Source organism: Sturnus vulgaris, chromosome Z (assembly GCF_052056855.1).
Source record: "Sturnus vulgaris isolate bStuVul1 chromosome Z, bStuVul1.hap1, whole genome shotgun sequence".
Lineage (NCBI taxonomy): Eukaryota > Metazoa > Chordata > Aves > Passeriformes > Sturnidae > Sturnus > Sturnus vulgaris.
The window spans coordinates 12,010,995-12,036,647 of record NC_142283.1 but is presented as its reverse complement, the minus strand read 5'-3'; the positions used below and the strand labels follow the sequence as shown (position 1 = coordinate 12,036,647).

The following is a 25,653-nucleotide window of genomic DNA, read 5'->3' as shown; positions in this document are numbered from 1 at the left end:
CCCCAAAATCAAATCACTTTGAGACACTTTGACCAGACTTTTCCATCCTCTCACAGGACCCACCAGGTCCTGCCTCCAGGTTCCTGAGGAAAAGCAATCCCAGGGATGGATTTACTTTTGCCTGAGATAGGGATAACTCAGACTCTTTCCACAGCATGTTTTTAATGTTCACTGCAGGAAGTTTATTCTCTTGTACAATATGCAAAAATTTTGACTGGGCTGGTGGGTGATCTCTGGATGTTGACTGACCAGGTGGCCTTTGCTAAATGTGCACCCCAGAGTGTGAAGGTCCCACCACCCACTGCTCTCAGTGTGGTCTTTTACCATCTGTTGCATCATTTGATCTTTCTAGAGGCTGGTGCATGACAGAATGTGATATTCCCACTCAGTGCCATGCTCTTTGGCCCAAGTGTCTATGAACTTCTTTGGAAACAAATCCCATTGTCTGACTCAATTATTTCTGGTGTACTGTGCCCTCATAAGACTTAATTTTCAAGGCCCAGGACAGAGGTGTGGTACAAAGGGTGTTTCCAGCCATCCGATGGTTGATCCCCCCACAGTGAGCATATGGCTCTTGCCTTGGTAGTTTTAGGGGACTGATACACTCAAGCTGCCTGGCCCCCCATACGGACATTTCAGCCATCATCCTCCATTACCAAAGAGGCTTCAACTGCTTGGCTTAATCACACTGCCTGTTTCACATCCATGGATAACCTCTGTGATGCTGTCCATGCTCAAGTCCACCCCTCAAACACAGCATCAATTTAGCCAGGACAGGACCCTGCCCATGTTGCTCCATGATTCCTTCCAGAGTGATGTTGGATTCTGCAGGAAAGGACTGTGTGTGTGCACACACACATCCCTCCTGCTCTCCTCTCACTGTTAGGGAGAATTCTTGCCTTTCAGCGTGAGCAGATTCTCTAAAACAGAAGTGTTTAGGAGAGAAACTCCTGTGTTCTAAGGCTGCAATTGACTGTGGTCTTATACAAATGTCTTTCAGGGATTTTGTTTTCTGCTGATGTAAGAGTTTATACAAACTACCTCTAGAGTGTCTGGCCTAAATTTTGAGAAGTTAATTAAATGATATCCCTGTGAGCTGACAAAATGCCATGGAGTACGAAATGTGGAAACAGTTTATGCTATATGAAAAGGGTTTTTTCTAGCAGAAAATAACTGGAAATGGTTAGAGATTATTAAGGTACGTCCACTCTATAATAGTTAGGGACATGCTAAGGTTAGTTGCAACATGGGAAAAAATACCAGGAGTGGAAGATACGATATAAAAGACCATAATTGCCCACAGATCGTTAGGCTCAAATTATTACTGAGTGATGAGTAATTTTCTGAAATTTTAAATAAGGTGAGAGCTCTGTGGAAATTGGTTGGTACAAAATAACTCATCTTCATGATGTCAATTAAAGGAGAATGACTCCAGCCAAGTTATGATCACACTATGCTTAACTTTTGTAAATCAGAGCTTTAGACTATAGACAGCTGAAAAATGTGGAGGCTAAGTTTTGTGGGATATAATTTACTATGGTCTGAAATTAAATACCTTCAGAAGTGGTCTGACCTATCAGTGTGTGTGTGTGTGAAAGAATCTTAGTGGCATTGCTTATCAAACTTCCCAATCTAAGAACCCAAAATAGAAAAGCTATTTTAAAGTCTAGGCATCTTGCAAGGAAAGACATGAAAGACTTCTGAAAAGGGTAATATTGAGCTCAAATACATAAAATGTAAATTAGTCAAACTAACAAAGAAAGCTCTGTGGGTATTTTGGGTAAAGCAGATTTCATTTTTTTTTTCAAGTCCTACTAGGAAATCAGATTACCACTACCATTAGGAAGTTGAAGGCTGAATTCCCTAACTCCTATCTGCTTATCCTCCCATCTTTAAATTTGATTGTTTTGTTCTTTATTATTTCTGGCTCTGGGATCATACTATATGAGCAATATTTGTTTCTAAACAAGGTAGCACAAAGTTGAACAGAGCTCCCCTTTTCCTAACAAAGTTTATAAACTAGACTTTCATTACTGTATTTTAATAAACTGGGTTCCTTAGAGGATTAAAACCAAGCTGGTCAAGACCACCTCAGTTCTTCCTCAGTTAACAGATTATGCCACATTTCTGGGAACAGGCAAAATCTTATGGACTGTTGTGGGACTGGGAGTGGGGACAAGTCTTCTATAAAAACACAGAAATATTTCAACTTTTAGTATGAATGCTGTGGATAATTTTTTAAGTTATTATTTTTGAGGGGAAACTGGGTGATAATGAATGTCATTTTATTTCACCTGCCTTGCTTTTACAGTTTCCTTTACTTATGCAGCATCATTGCTAAAAAGACACTCTGGTCCGAGATTTCCTGTAGGTGGCAACAGTAACAAAGGAAGGGATGCATCCTTGAGTGGGAATTTACTCAGCATCCAGGACAGGAGGAATATGGATAATGAACTAGTGTCCTGGTCTAGGTCTCTGAAAGTACATGTCTATTATTTCCCTATACAGTTTTCGAGATACCTAAGCAAAAATTAAACATTAGAAATGGACATATGAGGTCAAAATCCTTACAACAATTTCTGTGTTGGGAATGGATGGTAACATTGACATTGAGCATCAGGGAGGTGTGATGATACAGGCAATCAATAACAGAATGGCTAAAAATGAGAATTCAGCACAGTTGTGAGATAGGTGATTTATTCTTTCAGATGTATATATAGCATGTAGCTGCTATAGCAGAAGCACAACCAATTCTTAACGTAAAGAGAGGGAGCTTTAAAAGGTTATTTTGAAATGTGTTTTAACGTGGGAAGTGGCAATAATGTGTGACCATATGTAGTTGTCAGTCTTCAGCCACGAAGTAACTCAAAGACCAGCTCTGCGAAAAAAGCTGGTCTTAACTTTCCTGTGTGTGCATCCTGTCCCTTGTGTGTATTTAAGGGAAACTTTTAGCCACAACTCCCTTTTGGGGAACATATACCTGTGGGATTTTTGCATGTGCTCTGCCTGGGGGTATGAGAGATGGTGGCTCTCTTGATTCCTTCTCTGGAGCTACACATGCAACGGAATGGAATGGAACAGAATGGGATATAATATTTCAGTTGGAAGGGACCTAAAATGATCATCCAAACCAAATGCTTGACCACTTCAGGACTGACCAACAGTTAAAGCACACTATTAAGGGTTTTGTCCTAACAATACTCAAGTGAGCCTCAACACTTACAGGCTTAGGGCATAGGAAAACTTGTTCCAAGGTCTCGGCTGGTAAAGAAATGCTTCCCAATGTCAAGTCTGAACTTCTCCTAGCACAGATTTGAACGATTCACACATTCTGTCACTGGACACCAGTTATTTAGCTTCTTCTTGTTACAGACTGGCCTTTATGGGGTTATTTTATCTCTTAGGATAAGGGGTACTCTTTTCAAAGGGGTTATTTCCCACTAAAAATAATAATAATTAACTATTATTAAACAATTAGCTTTATAATAATTAATAATAATAAATAATTAAGTACCCCGTGCCATAGTGGCTTGTAAGCGAGATGGGAAGAAACAGACAAGACTTTGGTAGTCTGGGATCTAGGAAAGAGCAAGGGACACTCCAGATAGGAACTGAGTAGCCTGGACTGTACTGCTATTTCTTATGAAACAGCATGCATGACTCCTTTCATCTGTCAAGGTTTCAGGGTTGTTTGGCATGTACTTTTTGGGGTTTTGTCTGTTTGCTTCTCAAGTAGCAGAACTTTGACATGTCTAAGAAGTCTTTAAGTATTCTTCTTCTGCAAAGATGTAGTAATATAAAATCTAAAGTTTTGTGGAATTCCATAGCCTCAGCAAAGGTGTCAACTACATAGCATGCCCAAAGTATGCTAAATTCAAAGACCATCTTCAATTATTTTTTCTTGACTAGTTCATGAGTTCATCTGAAGACTTTTTGCTACAGAATCTCTTAATGATTTCTGTACCCATAGGAAACAAAATTTTCAAAAAGATGTAACAATGTGGTTCAACAGCTGAGGACTTCCTTAGTAGCCCTGGGTTGTTATTCCTCAAGTCGTGTTTCAGTCCATCACACTGGATGTAGATGTTCTCTAGAAGACAAGATGTTCAACATATTTGTCAGGTGCCCTTTACAGAAAATGACAGTCTCTCATAACCTACAAGGATTTGTGATTTTGTTTTTTAAAACTCCATTCTTCCTCCTTTGCATAAGGAAACAATTGTTTCTGGAATATGAAATGGGGGTGGAAGATGACTAAGGAATTAGTCATAAAAATTTTAGTTGATTCTCAGATTATTTAGAAAGAGTTGGCAAGACTGGAATGCAAAATCAAGAAACTTCCTTTTATTTGTAAAATTAAAAGTAGTGAGGGTTTGACCTGACAAATACCAGTCACATCTTCCTCTACTTAGAAGAATTTCTATGCTTTGTTAATTGGCTTGCTCTGGTTTGAAGAGGTTTCATTATTTTATCACTAGTGGTGATGTTATCTTTGTGGGGGAGGTTATGTTTTCCTGAACTTATTTTCCTTTTTTGCTGAGTTTGGAAAGGAGTCAGATTAAGCAGATGAAATGTCCTATAAAGAGTGGCAACAGAAGTCTTAAGTAAGTGTAACACTGCCAATAACTATTCAGCATTGTTTGTTGTGTTCATTTACAGAACACTAGGAAACCCATGGGACAGGAAAAACTTCAAAATCCCTGTAGTTTGCAGTCTTTCCTCTCTATGTTTCTAGAGGATCCTGAACCTTGATGATTCCTCAGGTAAGCCAGGCTATGAAGCCAATAAAGATATTCGTGGTGCTTCCGGTTGGGAATATTTCTCCATTCCAAACTCTTCTGTAAGGGCCTGATGCTCTAAATCTGCTTGGCTGCACCCTCAGATTGGCATGAAGCAGAGGCACTTCCGTTGGAGTTCAAGAGGTTTCTACTGGTTCCAAAGTAATGAACTTCAGAGAGGGGAAAAAAAAAATTGAATATCCTGTAAAGACCTTCTGCCTTCCTAAAGTAGCCAGGTTTTCACCATTGAGGTTTTATGTTCTTAAGAAATACTGAGGCATCATACCAGTCCCATAAGAATCTCTTTATTTGTGTCCATTTTTATTTAACACATTACAACTTCAGCAAAGACATGAAGATGATGTGTGTACCAACATTTGCACATTTGCACAAAAATGTTGTGAAGACACAAAGAAAAGCACTGATCTGCGGGCCCAGCCCAGTGGAGTTACTTGCAGGAAAGGATAACTTGCTGCAGACATTCAGTCATTTCTACTTGCATCAAGGCAAAAAAACCAAGGGCAACTTCTGTTAACAACAGACTGTAGTTCTAATTCAAGTAGAAATCTGACAAAAGAGCACTGATTACATGTGCTGGTAATATCAAGTTGGTAAAGACAAGAAGTTGATTTAAAGCCTTTCAAGTTCTGAGAAAAATGCAAGGGACTGTTTTAACACTTACCTAACATCTACCTAGAATGTTTTATCCCCATTAATAACAGTGGAAGAACTGTTGAGTAATGTAAGAAATGAAAAGTAAATCCTGTCTCTATTACAGACGTCATTAGGCTTGTAAAGTAAAACCTACTGTAAGCTTTTAGATAAGACGGTTATGTAGTGCTTTGCACTGAAATCAAATAGTCTATTAAGAAGTCTCATTTATTTTTATCTAGTTACTTCTAATCTCAAGAAGTGCAACTAAATTACAGTGGCCACATAAGTGCTTTACATGCAACTGATAGAGTTTAAAACACAGGACTAAGGTTTTGTAAGGCTTACAAGAAAGTCCAGTGGGTTTATGACAGAAGAAGTTAAGACAAGAAATTAAACCAGTTAAATGGTGATACACTTCAAACTTTTTACTTGCTTAAAACCTAGAACTTCGCTGTAAACTTTATCCTCTTCAGCATACCCACTCCTAACAAAAAGTTGTCAAGGAATGATTAGCTGTGAAATTTTGCATTTTTTTCTTTAAATGACAAACTGCATGCTGTCCTACAGAACATGAGGTACAGCAGGTCTCTTATTTCCCTATCCAAGCTGCCAGCCCCAAGGGCTATGTTTTCCAGCTCAAAGCTTAAAGTGCTTTCTCTTATGACGATTTTACATCCCCTCTTATAAAACATACCCCTCCAGGTTAAAACTGATGTGCTGAGTTGCACTGTGTGCTTCACACTTTTGCAGTTCTTGCATCTGAAAATTTACAATTAACGTTTATACAACACTTTGTTGCAGAAAGCCAGATCTCCTCAAAACTTTATTGTAAGATTAAGTCTTTGGAATTCAAGATTGTGGACTGGAAATACTTTTTTATCCTATCAAAAGGTTAATCTTGCTTTCTGCATGTTCTGTGAGCCGTACCACTACTCTAGGCTTTAAAAAAATGTCAGCCTCGAGAATAAACCAGGGAAATTTAAGTAATTCATACCCAATTAATTAGTGCAATTGTTTTTTCTTGAAAATACTGCAGTGTCAAAGAGCACAGATGCAAACCTAAGAAAAGGGGTTTTTTTTACATTGATTGCAAAAAATCCCTTTATTCTCCTAACAACTTTGGTTGCACTCTTACTGATTGATCAGGAATATATCAAGTAATAAGAGCACCTCCACTCAGGAAGTTTAAGTGCTCATACAAAGTTGTTTGTAGTATAGTCAGAAGAGAGCAGATCTTTATGAACAGAAAAAGCTCATGGGAGTTGCAGTCTGTCCCCTTAATGATGTAGTTTTGAGGGCTGACATCCAAGGCAGTTAATATTTTAAAAGGAATTCAGGAAGAAGTGTTTGTAATAGTACCACTCCTTAGCTAAAGGTGGCTTGTGTTTTTGAGTGTGATCTTAAAAGCTACTCCATCAACAGTTTTGGATAAAAACTTGTTTTAGCAAGAATAGGGAAGAAGTTGTACTTCAGTCACATTGTGTTAATCTTCTGCAATTTAATGCATCCATTTCTAGCAAATCACTTCAGGCCAAGATAAGCTTGATCACTCCAAGGAAGTTATTCTTTCCTATATTTAGTATCTATCCATTTAAGAATACACACACTGTATCAAACACTGTGTTACAACGAAACATGCAACAGTGAATAATCTCTATAATCAGATGCCTAGAACACATATTTCACAATTGTAATTTCACAATTTACAGCTTTAGTAGTGGGGAATACATCCATTATGCCATCTCTCACAATAATTCCCTGTATATTCAAGAAGATCCATTCAGAATTTTCCCTAAGATATATCTTTGTGCTACCAGATGCACTACAAAATGTTAAGAGTAATTTCATAGACAAAGAGACAACTAAAGTGCAGAGCCTGAGGGATATATACTTTTTATTTATGTTACTGCAGAAAGAGATTACTGAAAGACTTCTTCTGCATGAAGATGAATAAAATATTTTCATTAAGCTTCAGATGCTGCCCACTGCATTGCTTTTAAATAAAAATGCATACACTCTATCAGTCACAGCAAAGTAGTAAGTAAACTTACAGCACATTCCTTTAATATATCAAAATGTTTCCAAGGCAATATTATTGAACTTATACCATAGTCCCCGTAACATGAAGCTGCACAAAGGAGATGGTAAGGAAACTTATCCAGTTTAAGTGCTCTTCTTTTCTTCACCCAGCAAGTTCACTGTTGCTTTCTTGGCTGCAGGAAAATAAAATCAAGTTAAGTCATAGGTCTACAGACAAAGTGGGTTATCAGATTTTCTTGAGCTCCATGAAAAAAATTTCCCTTTATTCACAAGAGAAAGAACACAGAAGAAAATCATAGCTTTTATATACACATAGATATAGTGATAAAACTTATAATAAAAACATTAAAAAAAATAAAACATAAGCAAGAAGCAGTACAATAAACATTAAAGACTGAGATATATATATGACTATGGTATTGTTAAAACAGGGCTGCTCACAGTGTTAAGGACACACAGGTTTGCAGCAAGAAATATACCATAATGATAAAACAGGTTTGGAATAATGCTAATATTTGCATATACATGCATATTTGTGGGCATGGTTTCTTAAAATAAAAAGCCTGTTGTTTTCTTTTCGTGCGTTTTTTGTGGGTTTTTGTTTTGATTTTGTTTATTTTGTTTGTTTTGTTGTTGTTGTTTGGTTTGTTGGGGTTTTTTTTTGGCGGAAATCTTTATACATAAAAGCAGGAAAAATAGTAAGTGATGAAATGAGGATAGGAAAATCCCATGTGCAACATGGAAGGACATGATAAGATACATGCCTAACAAAACGGACTCAGGAAGAGTCATGTAGCAAAATTTCCAAGAACAGTTGAGCAAGGCAGATCTTTTAAGCAGACAGGAAAACTACTTGAGTTGGTAAGATGAAATGGGGCTGCATTCATTGTTTCGTGGAAAGGAGAATTAAGATGCTTTGATATAGCATATAGATAAAATTCCTTTCAAGTGAAACTTTAAAAACCTTTTATTTTAGCCACTCAATACGTTTCCTTCTCTTTTTCATAAAATCATCATCAGATATTTTAGAATACAAGGGTTCACTATAGAATGCAATAAAATAAAAACTTAAGCAATCTACAGGCTGTGATAACACATAAAAATAAAATTTAAGTAATTCCTTTAAGAATGAGGAATCCTTTGACCTCCAGTGGAAGGAGAAATGCCAAAACATATAGATGGGAAAGCTGCACTTTCTACGTTGCTGTGTATTGCTGTTAATCATTTACTGCACAATTGGGAGCCCCTCTATATCACCAGGTATTTGAAGGAGTATTTTAGGAGATATGAGGATACACTAAAATAGTAACTGTATTTATGAAAGGCATGTCTGGACCTGCTTCTATAGAGAATGTGGTACATATGGTGGGAAGACACACAAACAATTCAATTTCTTTCAGTCATTCTAGCCTAATTGCAATTCTAGAAAGCAAGATCCACTTCAATCCTCATTTCCCAAATTTAACTTCTCCATTATAATTTACACAGTCTTCTTGCAATTTATTTTTGTTTCCTCTAAATGATGGATATTAAGTGCAATAAAAAGAACTCCCCAGTGAAATTCCCGCTAGTTGCTGTGACCAGTGAAGAACCTTTTGCTCACCCTCTTTAGTGACGGTGTCTGCAGCCTCTGCAGCCTTGTCTTTCAGGTCCTGCACAACACTGTCCAGCTGGGCCTCGTGCTTCAGGAAGAAAGGACGGATAATGCGGTGGTAGAGAAACTCTGCCCCATTGGAAGGGCTTGGAGCCATGCACCAGACCAGGAAGCCACACTGTGAGAACAAGAATATCGGCCTGAGTGGAAGGTATCATGAGCAGAAGTCAAGGTGCATTTCCAAAGTACCACAGAATCGAGGACATTGAGGACAGTGAGTCATTCCTTCGGGGTCAGGGCTCCAGGAGGGTGCACACCAGGACAGCTACACACAGTGAACCTTTATGCTGGAATAATTTCACGGATAGTGTAAGGACAGAGGAGGAGGGCTGCAGCAGTAAATCTAATCTCTGTCAGGTTAATCAAGATTACGTGCCTTTTTTTTTTCTCTTTAAGGTAGAATTATAAAATCTGGTTACAAAAACATCAGTCTCTCTCAATATTTCTAAAAACATGTCACAGGCCTGACTGAATGTCTAGGTCCCTAAATGACCTCAATTCAGCCAAAACACATCCCTGTCCTCTCTGCCTCCTTGCTTGGAAAACACAGTGGGGGAAAGAAAAGGACTCTGTGGACCCCAGAGGTAAATGGACAAAGAGGAGAGATAAACCCAAGCTACACACCATGCACAAACAAGAGTAATGCTTCTGGATTATAGTTTAGGTGTAGCTTTTAGAGCACCATCTGCTCTATAGAAAAATCAAAGACCACAGTGTGGGGACAGGTTTCTGCATCTTACAAAAGCGGATTAGAAAGACAGTTATTACATGTACTAAAAATCCCTGTCTTTACTATTGAAGCACTTTTATTTGGCTCCAGTTTCACTGCCATACACCACACAAAGACAACCATGCAGAACAAGATGAAACATTTAAGGGACAGGGAGTGCCATAAACTAAATTCACTTGAGCTATGAAAACATACATAAAATTATTTTACAGGATAAAACTGCAACAAAATTAAGGACATTTTCTTAGCATTTGTACAGTCCTTTCTGTACACAAGTAGTACAATATTATTCCATGTCAAATCCTCTCCAGAAAATGAAGGCACAACAGCTTTTCTCAAACTACCTTTCTTGAAACACAAAACAGAACAATCTCATCCTCAAAACATGCCTCGTTTTCATGTTAGACAGGATTCCATGCTTGAGGATTTACACACATTTCTGGGCAGAAAGGAAACAAAACACACAGTCTTCTTCAAGCAAGTCTTCTCGCTTCATGTGGACACTCACTTAAGAGAGCCAGCCTGGAAAATATTCCAGGCCAGAGCTTCTTAGATCTGTTCCCAGGCTGATAAGCTGAAGGCCAGGTAAAATCCCTCCCAGGGTGATAACTTGGTCAAAATAGAGAGGAATTAATAGTAAAGATAGAACACCTGTTGTGGTGTGTGACCAGGCCCTGGGAATGGGCTGTCTTCTCTCTGAACCAATCATCTTTTTTCTGCCCTTGGAGTTTCGAATCATTCTATTTAATCAAGTGTTTTTCTGAATAAAACTTGTCTCTTTCCTATCATGAAAGATGAGCATGTAGCTGTGTGCCTTATTTCCGCCGCATCTAAAGGGTTAATACGCCTTTCCATGGCTACATCTTCAAGTATTTTGGTATATGTCTCCTCTGTTCTTTCTCTATACTGAGCCTGAATGTTCTGTATGTTCTGCTCTTCACATCTGCAAAATTTTGGCTTTCTCTTCTCTGTAGTGCCAAACCAACTCACTATCCTTTTGGAAAAGCAGCAAGCTTTCTTCTTTAAACTATTTGATTGTGATGTCAAAACAGAATGAGTGAAAGGATTGTTTGCCCAGAAAAGAAAGAAAGGTTTTTTAAAGTAAAGTGTTCACCACAAAGATTGGCCGATCAGGAAAATTCCAATGAATTAAAAAAAATAATTCAACATGTAATAAAATCTGGCACCAGTAAGTAGCAACTGATGAATTATTAAGCATGGTCAGAGAAAATAAAGACAAAAAGTGCTTTTATCAATATAAATATTGATTTTCAGAAGCTTCAATTCTTTGGAACTTAATACATGGTGCTATCTTCTCTTGTTATTTTTTCATTAAGAGCTGAGGAGTGCACTGACTTTATTTCCTGTTCAAGAATATCTGATCAAAACTGAAAGTTATTTCTCCCATAAAACTGTACAAGTATCTCAACTTCTACACAAAAAAAGTTTGTTCTCCTTCATTTCAGAAAAAATCCCTGATGTGAGTCCAACTTCCTCTAAAACCAAAAGAAATTGAAATTTCCTTTTCCCTGCCTAAGAAAAAAATTAGTAATTTTGATTTGACAGCTTTGTCCCAGTCTAGCTGAGAAAAAAAGGAATTATATATCTGTTCTCAAATACCTGTTACTTTTGAACTGTACTGAAATAGATGTTTATATGCATTTTCTATTTGATGTGTACAAAAGTTAAGATTGTCACTCTTTTCAAAGCTTGAGAATGTTACACTGCTAACTTAGCTTATTTTACCCTTATCTCTCATGAAGCTGAACTAGCATAGGCTATTGAAAATAAAGCGTGTTGTAAGAAGTTCCAACAAGCTCAGAGTGATAAAACTGTTAACTGGAAAAAAAAACCAAAACAAACGCAAAATGTATTCTTTGCAACCCTCCAAACCAGACAGAAGAGGGAATGGAATTCACCTGAGCTCACTGACCTGCCTACTTGGACCTGCTCCTAGCAGCTCTTTTTGCCCTGGCAGCACCAATTTTGTTCAGAAATACCGTAACAGGATTTCAAGGCAGAGCCAAAAGTGGAGTAAGGAGTCTTTCTCACTCCCACCACCAAGAATACTCATAGGATGATAAACTCTGCTACTTTTACTGGCGATTGTACTCTAATACCTGAATGCCACAGAAATCTTTAAATCTTGAATGGAAGTATTTTAAAACTAATCATATGCATAAGAAAGGATGAATTGCATGCATGTCCTGTTTTTCAAAGATGATAAAACCCAAACAGATAAATAAGTGGGCATTACCCAAAAAAAGCTCATAAAATCCAAGAAATGTCATCTGGAGAACACAAGTATATATAAACATCCTAACATATTTAAAGGAGCTCTTCAACATGCCTTTCTACCCCCCGTAAAATCTTCTAGTTGCCTGAAAACTTTAATGTCACAGAGTCTAAGCTCTGGACTTCGGGGACTCTGGGAGCAGCAGTGCTCAATGTCTCAGCCATACACATGAAGTTGTTTTGAAATACTGAGCAACTAAATCTTAGGCTGTAGTGGAAGCTACAAGGTGTATCAAATAAATGTGAATATGCAAATTTAGCACATTTTGAGAATGAAAGCAAGCTCAAAATTTTCATGAATGACATACCTGGGTTTCTACTTCACGAAAGAGATATGGAGACATCATAACTACCCTCCAAGAGTTTTTAGTTCATGAATGGAATGAAGTGTGGAAGCTGCCTGATTCCTCCTTCTCCTCCTTCCACCTATTCAGCAACACTTCCTGATTCTCAGCCAACACCTGCCTGCCTTTGTACCACAAAAGTAAATCTCTCCTACCAGCCTCTACTGAGGGCAAGCACTTGACTTCTCTGTGCTTCTGTTCTTTTGTTATCATAGAAAGCTGTGTATTGACATAATTCCTTCTGTTTGCTTTTGCAGAACTGAGAAAAGTGCCTTTCTCTTGATTACAACACTACATGTAACTGTGGCACTCCTGATACCATTTTATCAGAGCCATTTGTGGTCTTTATTTGCAAAGTCAACCTGAATTTCAGTCGTGTGCTCTTCAGGAGAGCTGTGGTGGCATGAAGAAACCATTGCCACATCTTTTTCCACCAAGAATTTAGAAAAGAAGCTCTGAAAATACACTGAATTCAGAATTGTGAGTATATTCCACTTCAGATGATGGATTAAAGTCATTATTCTACTAAAGTAGAAGGTGTCCAAATGATTGCCACAGTTGAGGCTTGTTAAAGACTGAAAAGGAACAAGGCAGACGTGTAAACCAGCTGTCACGGTCAATTTTTGTCTATAGAATATGGCACTTCCTGGAAACAGCTTTTGATGTTGTCAGGTCTTATCATTAAAATTTTAAATGATCCCACCACAATAGCTGGCAAGCAAATTATTTTAACAACTTTGGTGGGACTAAACCAGGCTAATGAAACAAAAGAGAAACAACAGCCCACTGAACCAGAAAACAGGTATCAGTTCTTTGAGATAAAGAGCAGGCTCTGCAGCAAGCTAGAATATCTTCAACCCAACAGCTATCATCTATCAGCTATCTCCTAGAAGAATTTAACATGTTGAAGTTGACTGACACCTTAGATCACAAACAGAGCTTGGAACATATTAACCAAATCATTGCTGGTAGTCAAATCACATTAACAAATGCACATTAGCAACCATCTCCTCTGATACCTACCAGTCCTTTTCAGGAAACTGAGCTTAATTAAAAATTAAAACCGTAGGACAAACTATTCTTGTGTTCCAATTTCCTTCTTTGCTCCAATAGCACAGATGTTATTACTTGCTTCAACAGCCTGCAGGATTTTACTCTCCACTTTTACTAATGCACTTAAAGCAAAAATAGAGACACTCTGTGAGGCTTACCATGTCTGTCATTTGTCCAAATTTAGCTGAGCACCAAAAGAAAGAACTGTCTTTGGGTTTTGTTTTTTTTTCCTTTATGGGACAGTTACATGCCTCTTTTTCTTTCCTAAAACACAGCAGATCTTTTCCTTCCACCTATCCCAACTTCCCCTCTTGCCTCACAAAACCATCAGCTGTAAACAGATCGTTTACACACTATATATTACACATAACCTACCTATCTAAAGATAAGGTGTGACCTGGGAATGATTCCAAATGAACCTGCTGTCATTGACCCATTCCTGGAGACATTACATCAGTTTTATAGAAAGGTCCCATTTTAGGAGAGGGGTCACAAGAATTAACGTACCTTTAGCATGTAGTAGAAAGGGAACCAGGACAGAAAGATGTCAGAGAAGAATTCAGCAATGCTGAAAATGCCATACACGACCCAGTAAGTCAGCCACTGCGTGTCATCATCTTTGTTGGGACTTTCAATGGCCTTGATTCTGCAAGGAAAACAAATCAAGTGAATGGAACAGTAGTATCAGTCTCATCTGTTGGAGGATGGTTTGTAAGGATAGTGCAGAAGGCAATTTTCCTCAATGAATTACAGCTGTACTGATTGCCAAGGAGTGGAAACAGCCTTGCCTGTCCAGTGAGGATGGGTGCTATAAAAGAGTGGGTCAGCTGGTCATCAGTGAACTTGAGATCCAGAGTGTGCTGTGAGGAGGAAGGGAAATGTGGTTGTGCATGGGACAGACAGGGTGAGGTGGCCGGGTAAGGGACAGGGTGGGGTTTGCCAGTCATGCAGAAGGAAGAAGGAAACTTGCAGAGAGAAGGAGAGGAGTCAGTGCTGTGTGGAGCTGCCCAGGAGGAGACCACTGAGAGAAGGCATGAGAAGTTTTTAAAATAATAAAGGACTGGTGATGGTGCCAGTTGTGTCCGTCTTGACAACTACAACAGTCATCTACAGTGATGAAGATTTTATGACTCGGATTTGTTGTTATATGTGACTCTCCGTAACTGAATTATGCCAAGAAAACTAATTAGCATCTATCATAGAGACAGTGTGTCAAAGCTTTTCTCTCCATATCACACTTCAAAACTAAAATATGCTCAAGCTACTACTAACTCTGGGATTACAAGGAGGAAAAAAACCCAAACAAAACTCAGTGAGCATTCTGACCTTGTTCACAAAACATTTTGAGTGACAAGAAAGAGAGAGGGATAATCTTTGGTTCCAGTTCTGGAGGTGTGATAATCCTGACCAGAAGGTTACTGTACGTAAGGGCATAATTGACCCACATAACAGATAACCTGAGTGAGCCCAGTTCTGTGAGTCTTATCACAACACCTGCCTCGCCTTGCCTACACCCATCAGTGACCATCCTCCTTCTCTGGCAGTTGGCAAGGAACGATGAACAGAGTTGTTGTCTTGGATTGAAAAATCCTACAATACCTTAAGTTAGCAAAATGGAGTAGCCTTGCCTCCAGACAAGGCCTGCACAGTGGGCTACACGTGGATCAGAATATTCATTCAGTGCTCCACAGCTTGGGGTTCCCAGCACTACCAGTGGTATAAGACTGTCTATACTATTCTCTGGTTTTTTAACACCATTAGCTTTAATAAATAGCATTTTAAATGTACTCAAACACGCATGCATTAGATTCCTCTTTGAAAAGGTAAACTTATCCCTAAGATTTGTTTTAAGTCCTAAGAAGTACTTGGTCAGCATAAGCAGAGGGAATCCAGATCCATATGCTGAGGAATATGTATCTGCATCATCCAATGCATTGGTCTATAAATTAATTCTTACAGGACTTGCAAAGTTTGATGTAGACTAAAGCATTAAGAACAGGATAAAACAACCTCTACTAAAATATTGGTCTTTCTACATAATTATTTAATGGGCTTCTGCATAATGATTTAATGGGCTTTTGTTCTCCATCTACTATGAGAATGCAGTTCAAGTTTATACAGTTCTAAAACCCAGAAACTAAATATGCATATGTGCTCTTTCAGTAAAAGGAGTGGAGTGGAGTTTCTGGAGCCACTAAATTCCAGATTAGCACTGTAAGAAGTTTTCAAAGAAAATACTAGCAAATATAAGCCTGATAATTTCAGGCTTAAGAGTGTTAGAAAGCATTTGTCCTCTTCACTCATGCTGGAGGACTAAAATCTATAGACTCAATTTAAAGAATTTAGTTTAAATTCTTCTATCACTTTTTCCTTTAATATCAGCTATATTGTTTCTGAAGCACCATGTGTGAGATGTACCAGAAGTGCTAAGTTTTCTGTTAGTTCCTTTAAAAGGCAGAGTTAGGTATTTCTGCAAGGCAGAAATCAGAGAGTTGGCTGTAAATCCATTTCTTGGTCTGTGAATTGAGAAACACTGTGGATTCTGTCACTTCCTGGTTCTGTATGTCAGAGGGGAGCAGAGGGAGCTGGGGGAAATAATTCCTGTGACATGCTGTACGTTTTAGCAAAAGCACTGGCAAACCCACCACATGCAGAGGGAGCCGGCACAGCTGCCACACTGAATTACTTTGAAATGCAGTTCAAGGATCTGATATTTAATTCATGTCTTATTTGTACTGGAGTGTGAGGCTGGCCAGCAGTGTCCTGCAGTGGGAAAAGCAGCAGCCCTTGCCATATCCCATCAATAAGGGGATCTCACCTAGGCACAGCACCAGCACAACTGGAAGAACAGGTTTTTCCACAGGTTTTGCAACAGCAGGTCTAATTCCTGCTGTTCCTATCATCACAGGCAGCCCTAATCCAAGCAGCCTGCTCAAAGGCACTGACAACTCCAGCTGCTCCTACTCCCACTGTAAAGCACATCTTTTCCAAGCTCACACATATGAGCTATTCTAGTAAGGCCTGGTGAGGGGGCTGTACAAAAACAGCCCTGGACACTACAGGAGTTAAGGAAGAAGGCGGTAGAGCTATTTCCAATGTGTGGAACTGCACTTCTGGAGGGAAAGAAAGAGAGTACATGGAATAGTAGGGATGTTAAGAGTGGTGGATAAACGGAGCAGAGAAAGGAACCAATTGTGAAGTTTCTCACTGTTAAGGAAAACTTGCTGTAGAGGCTCACCATGTGAATTCCTTTAGTTTTGCTGACAATTTCTCCTTTAGAGACATAGAGGGGAAGGCTTATATTACCACAATATGCATTCTAGCTTGTGAGAAAACACTTTGCAATGAAACTGCCAGCAGTCACCATGTGAAGTCATATATGGATTTAAGGGAGCTGTTTCATTTTCCTTTGTAACATTAGTAAAGTCATCTAGGTAACCACGAAAAACAGCTTTCATTAAAAAAAAAAGCTTAGAATTTCCAATTTTGTGGCAAAAGGGAGATGGCATATCACTGTGTTAATGGGCCACGCTCTATTATCTTCTCTGGAAACAAACAGCCTTTGAGAGCTCCTAAATGCAGTACCACGGGTGTGCTCCCTTTGAACACTCACCATTTGCTGCTGTAGTTCCTTAGGGCATACATGAACAACACGCTTTTATTATCAGACAGCCACAAGCAGCAGCACTACAAGTAGTCACAGCCCCATCTAATTCAGCCAACTGATGTACACAGCATTAAATGTACACACTGTACATTACATTAAATGCTGTAGGGAACAGCACATCCTCCCTCCTTCTGTAGTGGTCTGATCTTGGTGGGCAAGGTCAGGGGCAGCCCCCTACCACAGCCAGCAGGCAACAGCCAGCTCAAACTGCTCCTGCTGGTCATGACTCCAGTCCCAGTCAGCGAGAGAGGTGGGGGGTGGGAAAGAAGGTTACAGCAGGGCCATCAGTGAATGAAAGTTTTAACTGAAGTCAAGGAAAGGCAAGTATTTTAGAACTCTCCTGCTTTGGAATGGGGAGTATGTCCCACAGATGAGACAAGGAAATCCAGCAAAACATGTCCCTGTTGAATAAAAGGGCAAAAGTTACCTCCATCCCTTGCTATTTATACACTAATTTAATAGCAAGTCACACAAAATAGTACTTGTCCAAGAACAAGCACTGTAAGTTATTTAGAATATCTGAACAGAGAGGAATTTTTTTTATCCATTTATAACTACACTCTTCTCAACATGAGAATCACACCATAACTAAACTTAGTCTTCCAAGTTATTCTAGAGGTATTATCCTGGTGTAACGCCCTGTACAATTAAACTTAGGAGAGGTATCATAGGCATTACTTTAAGCCAAGAACACTTCATTCTTCTCCACGTTAAGTGACCAATCAAGCAGCCTGATATATAAATGCAATCTCCATCAATAAATGAAAAGTTAGAGACCAAGAGGCACTGCCATTACATCCTACTTTAGGATTGGCTTCTTATGAACTATTTCTGTGTTGCAAGAGCAAGTAAGTCAGTCACATCAACACATAATATTAAGATGTAATGCTTTTGGATGAAGGACCATCAAAAGACAATAGCTTCAGATCTTAAAAAATGATACCATTGTGTCTAGTGCTGATTTGACTAAATTCCACCTTAGTTATACATAGCAATTACATATCCCAAAGGATCTTTTATACTGCTTAAACACTAACTGTAGAGGACTTTAAGTAGAGCCTCAAACAACTACCTCCAGTAGTTCTGCATCTTGGAGGTAAAAGCAATCACTAGGAACAGCTCCAGTAGTCTGGATAGTAAATATCACAGCTCAGTTATTTTAAAAACAGCTGCCTGACCAAGAGTTAAAATGACCTGCTGTTGCCAGCACTGTGCTCTATGGGGAGCCAAGAGAAACTTCATTTTCAGCGAGATCTGTTCCCCAGTAACCCTGCTAGCTGATGGTGTCAAGAGGTAAAAGTGGAGACTGTCACATTCTGTAGTAGCCCAGGGTTCCCAAGCACTCTGTACTTACAGTGTCAGAACACTGGCTTTGCTTTGACCCTCTGCATCCTAAAATCAGTCAAACTGAACCTTGGACCAAGTGTGGTTACTTATCCTGTTACTGATAGTAACAGACACTGGTCTAATTTTAGTAAGTTGCCAAGTAGAGTTCTTTCACTTAGAGCATCTGACTCATTTTAACAAAAAAAAAATTAGCACTTTTCCAAGAAGAGGCTGTTGCTCCTCAATTAGCTCTGGCATAACAAATCATTTGTTACAGTAAATTCACATATATAATACTCACAGGCTAAGTTATGAGTTTGGAGTGGAGGTTTTACTGAGCTGAGTCCAGATGTGGGAGGCGGAAATAAAGAAATGCCAAATTTTATTGCTGTCATCTCATGTGATCACCCTTATCCCTGCAATTTACAAGGTGTACCTGAAGATTCTTGTATAAATAAAATTATAAATTCAAGGCAAAAGATCAGTCTCCCTTAAACCCAGCGCTCGTGTTGTAGCTGGGAAACACCAGACCATTTTGTACAGCCTTCCTTCAGTTTTCTGGGCAGTGTTATATGAAGTGAGTAGGCAGGCATATTTGTCACACCCTTAGCCAAGCTTAAGTTTGGGTTTGGTTTTTTTTCATGTAACTTAAAACGCCATGAAATCACCTGTATTTCTAGAGCTTATGCCTCCTGGTCTGCCCCAACTTTTTACAGCAGGTTGTAAAATAATTTACTTCTAGCTATCTATCCGGACACTCCTGCAGAATCAACATTCCACTGCACCACAGACTTCCTTGTCACCCTCATGTTAGACTCATCCTGGCAGGCTGCCTCCCTGACATCTTACATCACTTCAGTGAAACAAGTACCTGTGCCCTTGGATTTGCTTTGTCATTTTGGTTTCTATGTTTCTATCCATCACCTAAAAGCCTTCTGCTTTCCATCTTTCTTCCTCCTCACTGACTGCAATAGCAGAGTCATGCATTTGCAGATATAGAAAAGATCTTCCAGCCAACTGCACTTACACAACTGCTTTGATTTTGTGTACCTAGCAGATGGGAACAGAAAAACTCATGAAGGATAGCAGGGGAGGGTTTCACTGATGCACACATGGATATTTTAGAAGACACCAAAAAGCTACGTGACAGTAGTACAAAGGGTTCTAACTGTTTCTTGAAAGGAAATGGGGACTGAGGCAGCAAGAGGAGCACATGCCATTTTTCCCACCCATGCAGTCCTACAGCCTACATGGTAACTCAGCACAAAGCTAGATTCCTGCAACAAAAGGGAAAAAAAAAACCAGGCATCCTCTCGTTTCACTACTCTCTGCTCATTCTTGGCTCCCTCTCTCCTGGAACTAGTATTTGTAGGGCCAACCAATGAGTCAGTTCCCCAGTTCTGACTCAAGTCAAAAGCAGCTTCCCCAAAACACAATCCCACACACATGTTGGCTCTTCTGCTGCGATTAAGACATGCTAGTGCCTCAGTTCAGAGTAGACTCATCTGTTTAACAAACACCTTTGTATTTTTAACCTATATGTAAGATGTGGAAATAAAATTTAAAGTTTCATACTGTTTCACAGTGTTAGACTTCCCGCACCTAAACAATTGTTTTCTTTAGAAAGGAAAGCATATAATTTGTCCAAATGACTGCTAAGATGGCTTTTAAACATGGCACTAAACCTAAAACCCAAAAAGTGAGTATGCTTGGAGGAACTGATCTGGCAGGACATACTAAAAAAAAAAAAACAAAATATTCTTTTTAGTGTCTGAAGCCCCAGATTATTAGGAACACGAAAAAACAGCATAAGTGCAGGCAGATTTGAAAATTTTCTACTTATTATTTATACAGGCATCGTGAATCTGGTTAAATATGTCAGCTCTCTCAAATCATAAAGCAGAAGCAAAGCATTACCTCTGAACTTTAGCACATCATGCATCATCTCTCATGAAGGAAGAAAATAAGCATTCACCTTAAAACTTGTTAAGAGAAAGGAAATATACTGTCCAGAAATACACAAACAATTTTATATTTTCTAAATAACTGTGACCAAAGAAATGTTCCTGTTTTAAAGGTATGAACGAGGAAAAGGAACTAGGAGACAGACTCAAGACACCATGACAATATTCAAACTTGAATAGAGTGTTTATACTTGTCTATAATCAATCCATGTTGTTTCCTGCTAGTATAATGCCACAAGCAACATTTACAAAGTAAAAACAGCTAAAGTGAAGTAACAGCATAAAATTAGCCAGGAAAAAAAAAAAAGCAGAGAGAGGCATCATTGTACCACACTGCTTTCCTCCCTTGAAGACACTAGTAATAAGGTCAGGCATTTTACTGCCCAAAGCTATTTTCATCTCTGCAATTTTTAAACCAAGCTTGACAGCACTTAAGAAATTTCCAATCCTTTGCACGCATTTCTTAGTCATCAAAGGCTCCCTTCCTGCTTGCACTCTAAGTTTTCTGAGCCAGTTAACCACCACTAACCATGGGTGGAGCTACATTTGAACACGCTAGCTCTGGAAAGTTTAGAGAAGCAGTGAAAATGCTGGCAACGGTATTTATGCACTTGCCAACACTCACTTTTTCCATCTCTAGCCTGATTACTGCCTTGTGCAGTTAAAGCTTACTAGAAGTATAAAGAGTTGTGTCTATCACCTATGGCAAACTTTTCAATGCTGGTCTGCTGCAACCACAAAAGCCTGTAAATTAAGTATTAGATTTCAATTTATTCTCTTTTATCACTTACAGACTTCTAAGGCATGAGAGTAGAGATTGTCTGAGTTACTGGGAAGCAGCCAGAGAACTACTGTTTCATTTTGCCTATGCTAAGAGACTCAGGTGGGACCTTGTGACATGTCATAGACTTTTATTTATGGGGAGATTTTGTACTGCCAAAGAATAAATTTCTCCATGTATAAAACAACTGAAGATTTACCCAAAGCAAAGCTGAAGTTTTACAAGGAAGAACATAAGGAGGGAAACAGCTGTGCCGGCCTGAAGCTGTTTAAGGCATTAAGCAGGGAGCTGCCCCCTCCCCTGGCACTGGTTTGCACCACAGTGATGAGAAAATAGGCAGCAGTGCAGCTGCACCACTTCACACCATCTGCTTGGTCTAGTAGTTACAGCCTCCAGCATTTCTCCACTGAAATTCACACCTGCTGCACTGCACACACAGTGAATACAGAGAATGACAGAGACCAAAGAAAATAGACTCCAGATTTATACAAAGCCTGACAGGCAGATACCTGCATAAAACTGTCCTGGTTTCACGTGTGAACAGAGTTAAGTCTGACCTGAGGGTCTCTGGGTTTACTATGACTCCAATATATTTTCTTTGAAGAAAGCACAGAGATGGACAGTAATTTCCATGATTAAAGTAACTCAGAACTGAAATCCCAGAAAAACAGATTTGGAACATGCCAGTGGGTCACCCATCAGGCAGCCTGTTTGCCATTTTAAACTGTAAAGACTTGATGTCCCTTGCTGAGCACAGACATCTTTCCCACTCCTTCATGAGTGCCTTTTCTGCTGAAAAAGAGCTTGACCCACTACTTTTTCCCTGGCCATAGCAGGGTGGCTGGAACTACATGACCTTCAGGTTTCCCTTCATCTCAAACCATTCCTTGTTTTTCACTTAAACAATTCAATGGAGAAATTATACACTGGCCTACTTCACAAAAGAAGAAATTAACCAGGGAAAAGTAATCAGCTTTTTCTCTTTCAGTGCCTTTCTAAGACATTTCAGGCTTGGTTTCATTGTTGAAACACCTGTGTAAATATCAAACTAACATCCTGTACAATACATTCCATTTACAGCTCCTGACCTCTTCCACAAGCCACAGCTTTTAGAGCAAAAGGCATTTGAGGGTGTGTGCAGCTGGTAAGAACAGCTAAAAACTCTTTTCTGTTCAATGCTAGAAAGCAAATCCACTATTGTCAGTTCATACAGCAGCCTCTTCATCTGCCTTTCCAAATGGGATAGACCAAATAGCAGAGAGGAATAAACAAACCACTCTGGATAGTGTTCTTTATGCTTTGGGTCTCTATGCTTTATAAGCACAGGGACACACTCGGCAGCACCCTGACTACACTACAAGACCCAGAGCAGCCAAAACAAAAGCAGACAGAGCAAAATGTGGATAAACTACATACCAGCTCTGGACTTGGGAGGGAAGGGCTGGGGAGGGGACTGAGCCCACCTGTGTTGTCAGCAGGCTGCCACTGAAAGACACTGGCATGCAGCACACCACTCACATTTTAAATTAGATTTTCACTTAGGATTATAATTTCCTACTAGAAATGTTTTCCACCATTAAAAGGGCAGCTAAAGGACAAGCATTACCTGAGCATGAACTGAGAAAAAGAAACAAACAGAACTGGCACTGTATTTGCGTCTTTTTTGTTTAAGTAAATCTTGTAGCCGAGGACATTGCTCCCATTATTAAAAAAACCTGAAACACACCACAGTAGTAAGATCTGGAAGGTAACTTTTCACATTAAAACCACATTTCAACACGAAAAAGAGAGACACTCTACAAAAATATATTAAAAAAAAAATCCTTGATTTGAAAGAAAAAAATTGGTAATGAAACCTTATTATTCATATTTGATTTGCTACTGCTTTGCTTCCACAGTTCCAAGAGTTTGAATTATCTATTTATTCAGCATCATTGCATAATAGAACATTTAAAATATAATCCCAAACCAGTTTTAAAACAAATTTAAAAATTTAAACAGGATTTTAGAAAGTAATTACATAATTTTAGAAGTGACCTAAGTCAGACACAAAATATTACATAAATGTAATTCCTACATTACCATTTCAATGTTTTGAAGATTTGTTGGCTGATATATCCCCTTTCAGATTTCAATTAAAGAATATTTTTAAACTAGTATTTTCACTAAAAAATATCTTCTAGGAAACAAAACCTAAATTTCTCCAGAGTTATTGGCCCATAATCTCCAAAATTAGCACTAGGAACAGCATTTAGAAAATTTTTGTTTGGTCTTAAGCATCATAAACACAGGATGTTTCCAGAGTCTAAAACTAAGTCAAACACTCACATCTCTAAACAGAAAGATAAAAGAACCGACTTTGTATTGCCCAGGATCCAATTACATAGAACATATTTTTAAAAGCTGCTGACTGTGTTTAAATAGAGTTTTGTAAAAGGCAAGCACTGTGTTTCAACAATGCAGCAGTCCTTCTGGGAAAGACTTCCATTTTATGGATGTATTACGTTACACAGAAGGTTTTATTTAGTACGTTTCTGCAGTCTTTTGGATCGTGCTCGACTGTGGTCCTGCCTAAGAGGAAATGCATTTGGTCTAAAGGACTCTACAGAGCATGTGAAAGGTAACAGTTACTTTGTTTTTAAGAATATCTAAGCAGCCCTTCCTCTGAAAAAGGAAGTAATTTTAAAAGTCTTTCACGCTCGAGAGGAGTCACAGCGTTTTCCTTTCTCCCCCCTCCCACGCCCTTCCCCATCAGCGAGGCAGGTTTGGAGTAAGGAGCACTCCTTAATGCACGTCTGTCTCCAGCCGATCACAGACTCGGCGCTCTGTACCAGGCACACGCTGACGATGCGCTAGTGCCTTCCTGCCCCCCGCTCAAACCATCAGCGCGAGTTTTAACAAACACCCTCAAAGCGCTGATCCTCCCTTCCGTCACCAGCAGCCAGGTACGATCCAGCTTTCCGCTGGAGATGACAAAGCCGGGAATCCAACCCCAAAGCCATAACCCGCTACAGGAACTGGTTGTCAAGTGCGGAAACCACTCTCAGCGTCTCCCATCTGTAACTCCTGACGTAACACTCGCCAGATGGGAGAAGCCTCGTTCTTCACCGGGCACTCGGCACCTGTCCCTGCTCAAGGAAAGGGGTGGGCGGCAAAAACAACACTTTGGAGCACGGTCCCGGAATGCCACCCCAGACAGGCTCGGCACCGCCGCAAGAGATGCGATTTTGCAACTACATCGGCGGGTGGCACCCGGAACCGCCCTGTGGCGAGGGGGGCAGGAGTCGCGACACTCACGAGACGTAGGCGGGGTAGGCGAATCCGATGATATTGCACAGCAGAGACGCGCCGTATCCCACCACCAGGTACACGGCCACGAGCCCAAGGATGCCTGAAGAGAGAGAAAAGAGCCGTCAGCGCCCGAGGGAGCGGGGCGAGGCGACGCGGACCGGGCGCGGCCGCCCGCGAGGAGCCGGCGCGGCGGGGCCGGGGCTCACCGGTGGCGATGTAGGTGCGGCTGACGCCGGTCTTGCTCTCGATCCGCTCGAGCACGGCGGTCATGCAGTTCTTTTCGTGTAAGAAGCGGTCGAACCGCTGCCGCATCGCCGCGGTCATGGCGCTGGTGCCGCCCGCTCCGCTCCGTTCCGCGCCGCAGCCCCGCGCTGCCCGCGGCCCAGCGCAGGCGCCGCCCCGGCACCCAGCGCCCATCCCCGTGGCGCCGCGCCCGGGGGCGGTGGCGAGCGGCCGGCAACCATCTTCCGCCGGCTGCGGGCCCACTCCGAGCCCGCCCCTGCGCGAAATGGAGGTGTGGGAGCGCGCCCCACCGGCGCAGAACCGGTCCCCGATGGTTTTGGGGGGCCCCGGCCACGGGGCGGGATGCGGCACCGGGCGCGGTGCGCGCAGCCGATGTCCCCCCGCGGCCTCCCGCCCTTCGTGCCCCACCGGTAGGGGTCGATTTTTAATCCTAGAGGGGGGCCAGGGACATAGATTCCCGCAAGGATGGCGCTCCTTGTTGAAGTAAGCGAATAACGAGTCCCCTGTGCCAAAGATGCCAAGGAGAAGGAGGCCACGCACGCAGCCGGCTCCAATTGCCTACAACTGCTAGAATGTCCCCCCACCCCCAAAATCAGCGCGTGATATCATCGATTTCCGACACGGTGAGCGAAAGTCAGAAACAGATGGTAGGCACTGACGTGAAGTAGAAGAAAGGTTATGACAATTTATGGATACCCAAAAGGCGAGTGTGACCACGCCGAGGGCAGCTGCTCCTTGCTGTAACTGTACCCTGGAATTTATTGTGTGCGCAATATTCTTGCCAACTAAATATAATTTGTTGGTTGTTAACTTCCTCCGCTGGGCTGGCTCTT

General features: G+C 40.4%; 1 protein-coding gene across 1 annotated transcript; it reads right to left on the bottom strand.

Annotated features, from left to right (window-relative positions):
• Positions 1-5,061: 5,061 nt before the first annotated feature.
• On the bottom strand, positions 5,062-24,981 carry REEP5 (receptor accessory protein 5). The gene is made up of 5 exons (XM_014892045.2): positions 24,784-24,981; positions 24,584-24,677; positions 14,056-14,194; positions 9,076-9,244; positions 5,062-7,645 (listed from the first exon to the last, which is right to left on the bottom strand). The coding sequence occupies exons 1-5, from the start codon at positions 24,899-24,901 to the stop codon at positions 7,596-7,598; spliced, it is 570 nt and encodes a 189-aa protein (XP_014747531.1). The 5' UTR covers positions 24,902-24,981; the 3' UTR covers positions 5,062-7,595.
• Positions 24,982-25,653: the final 672 nt, after the last annotated feature.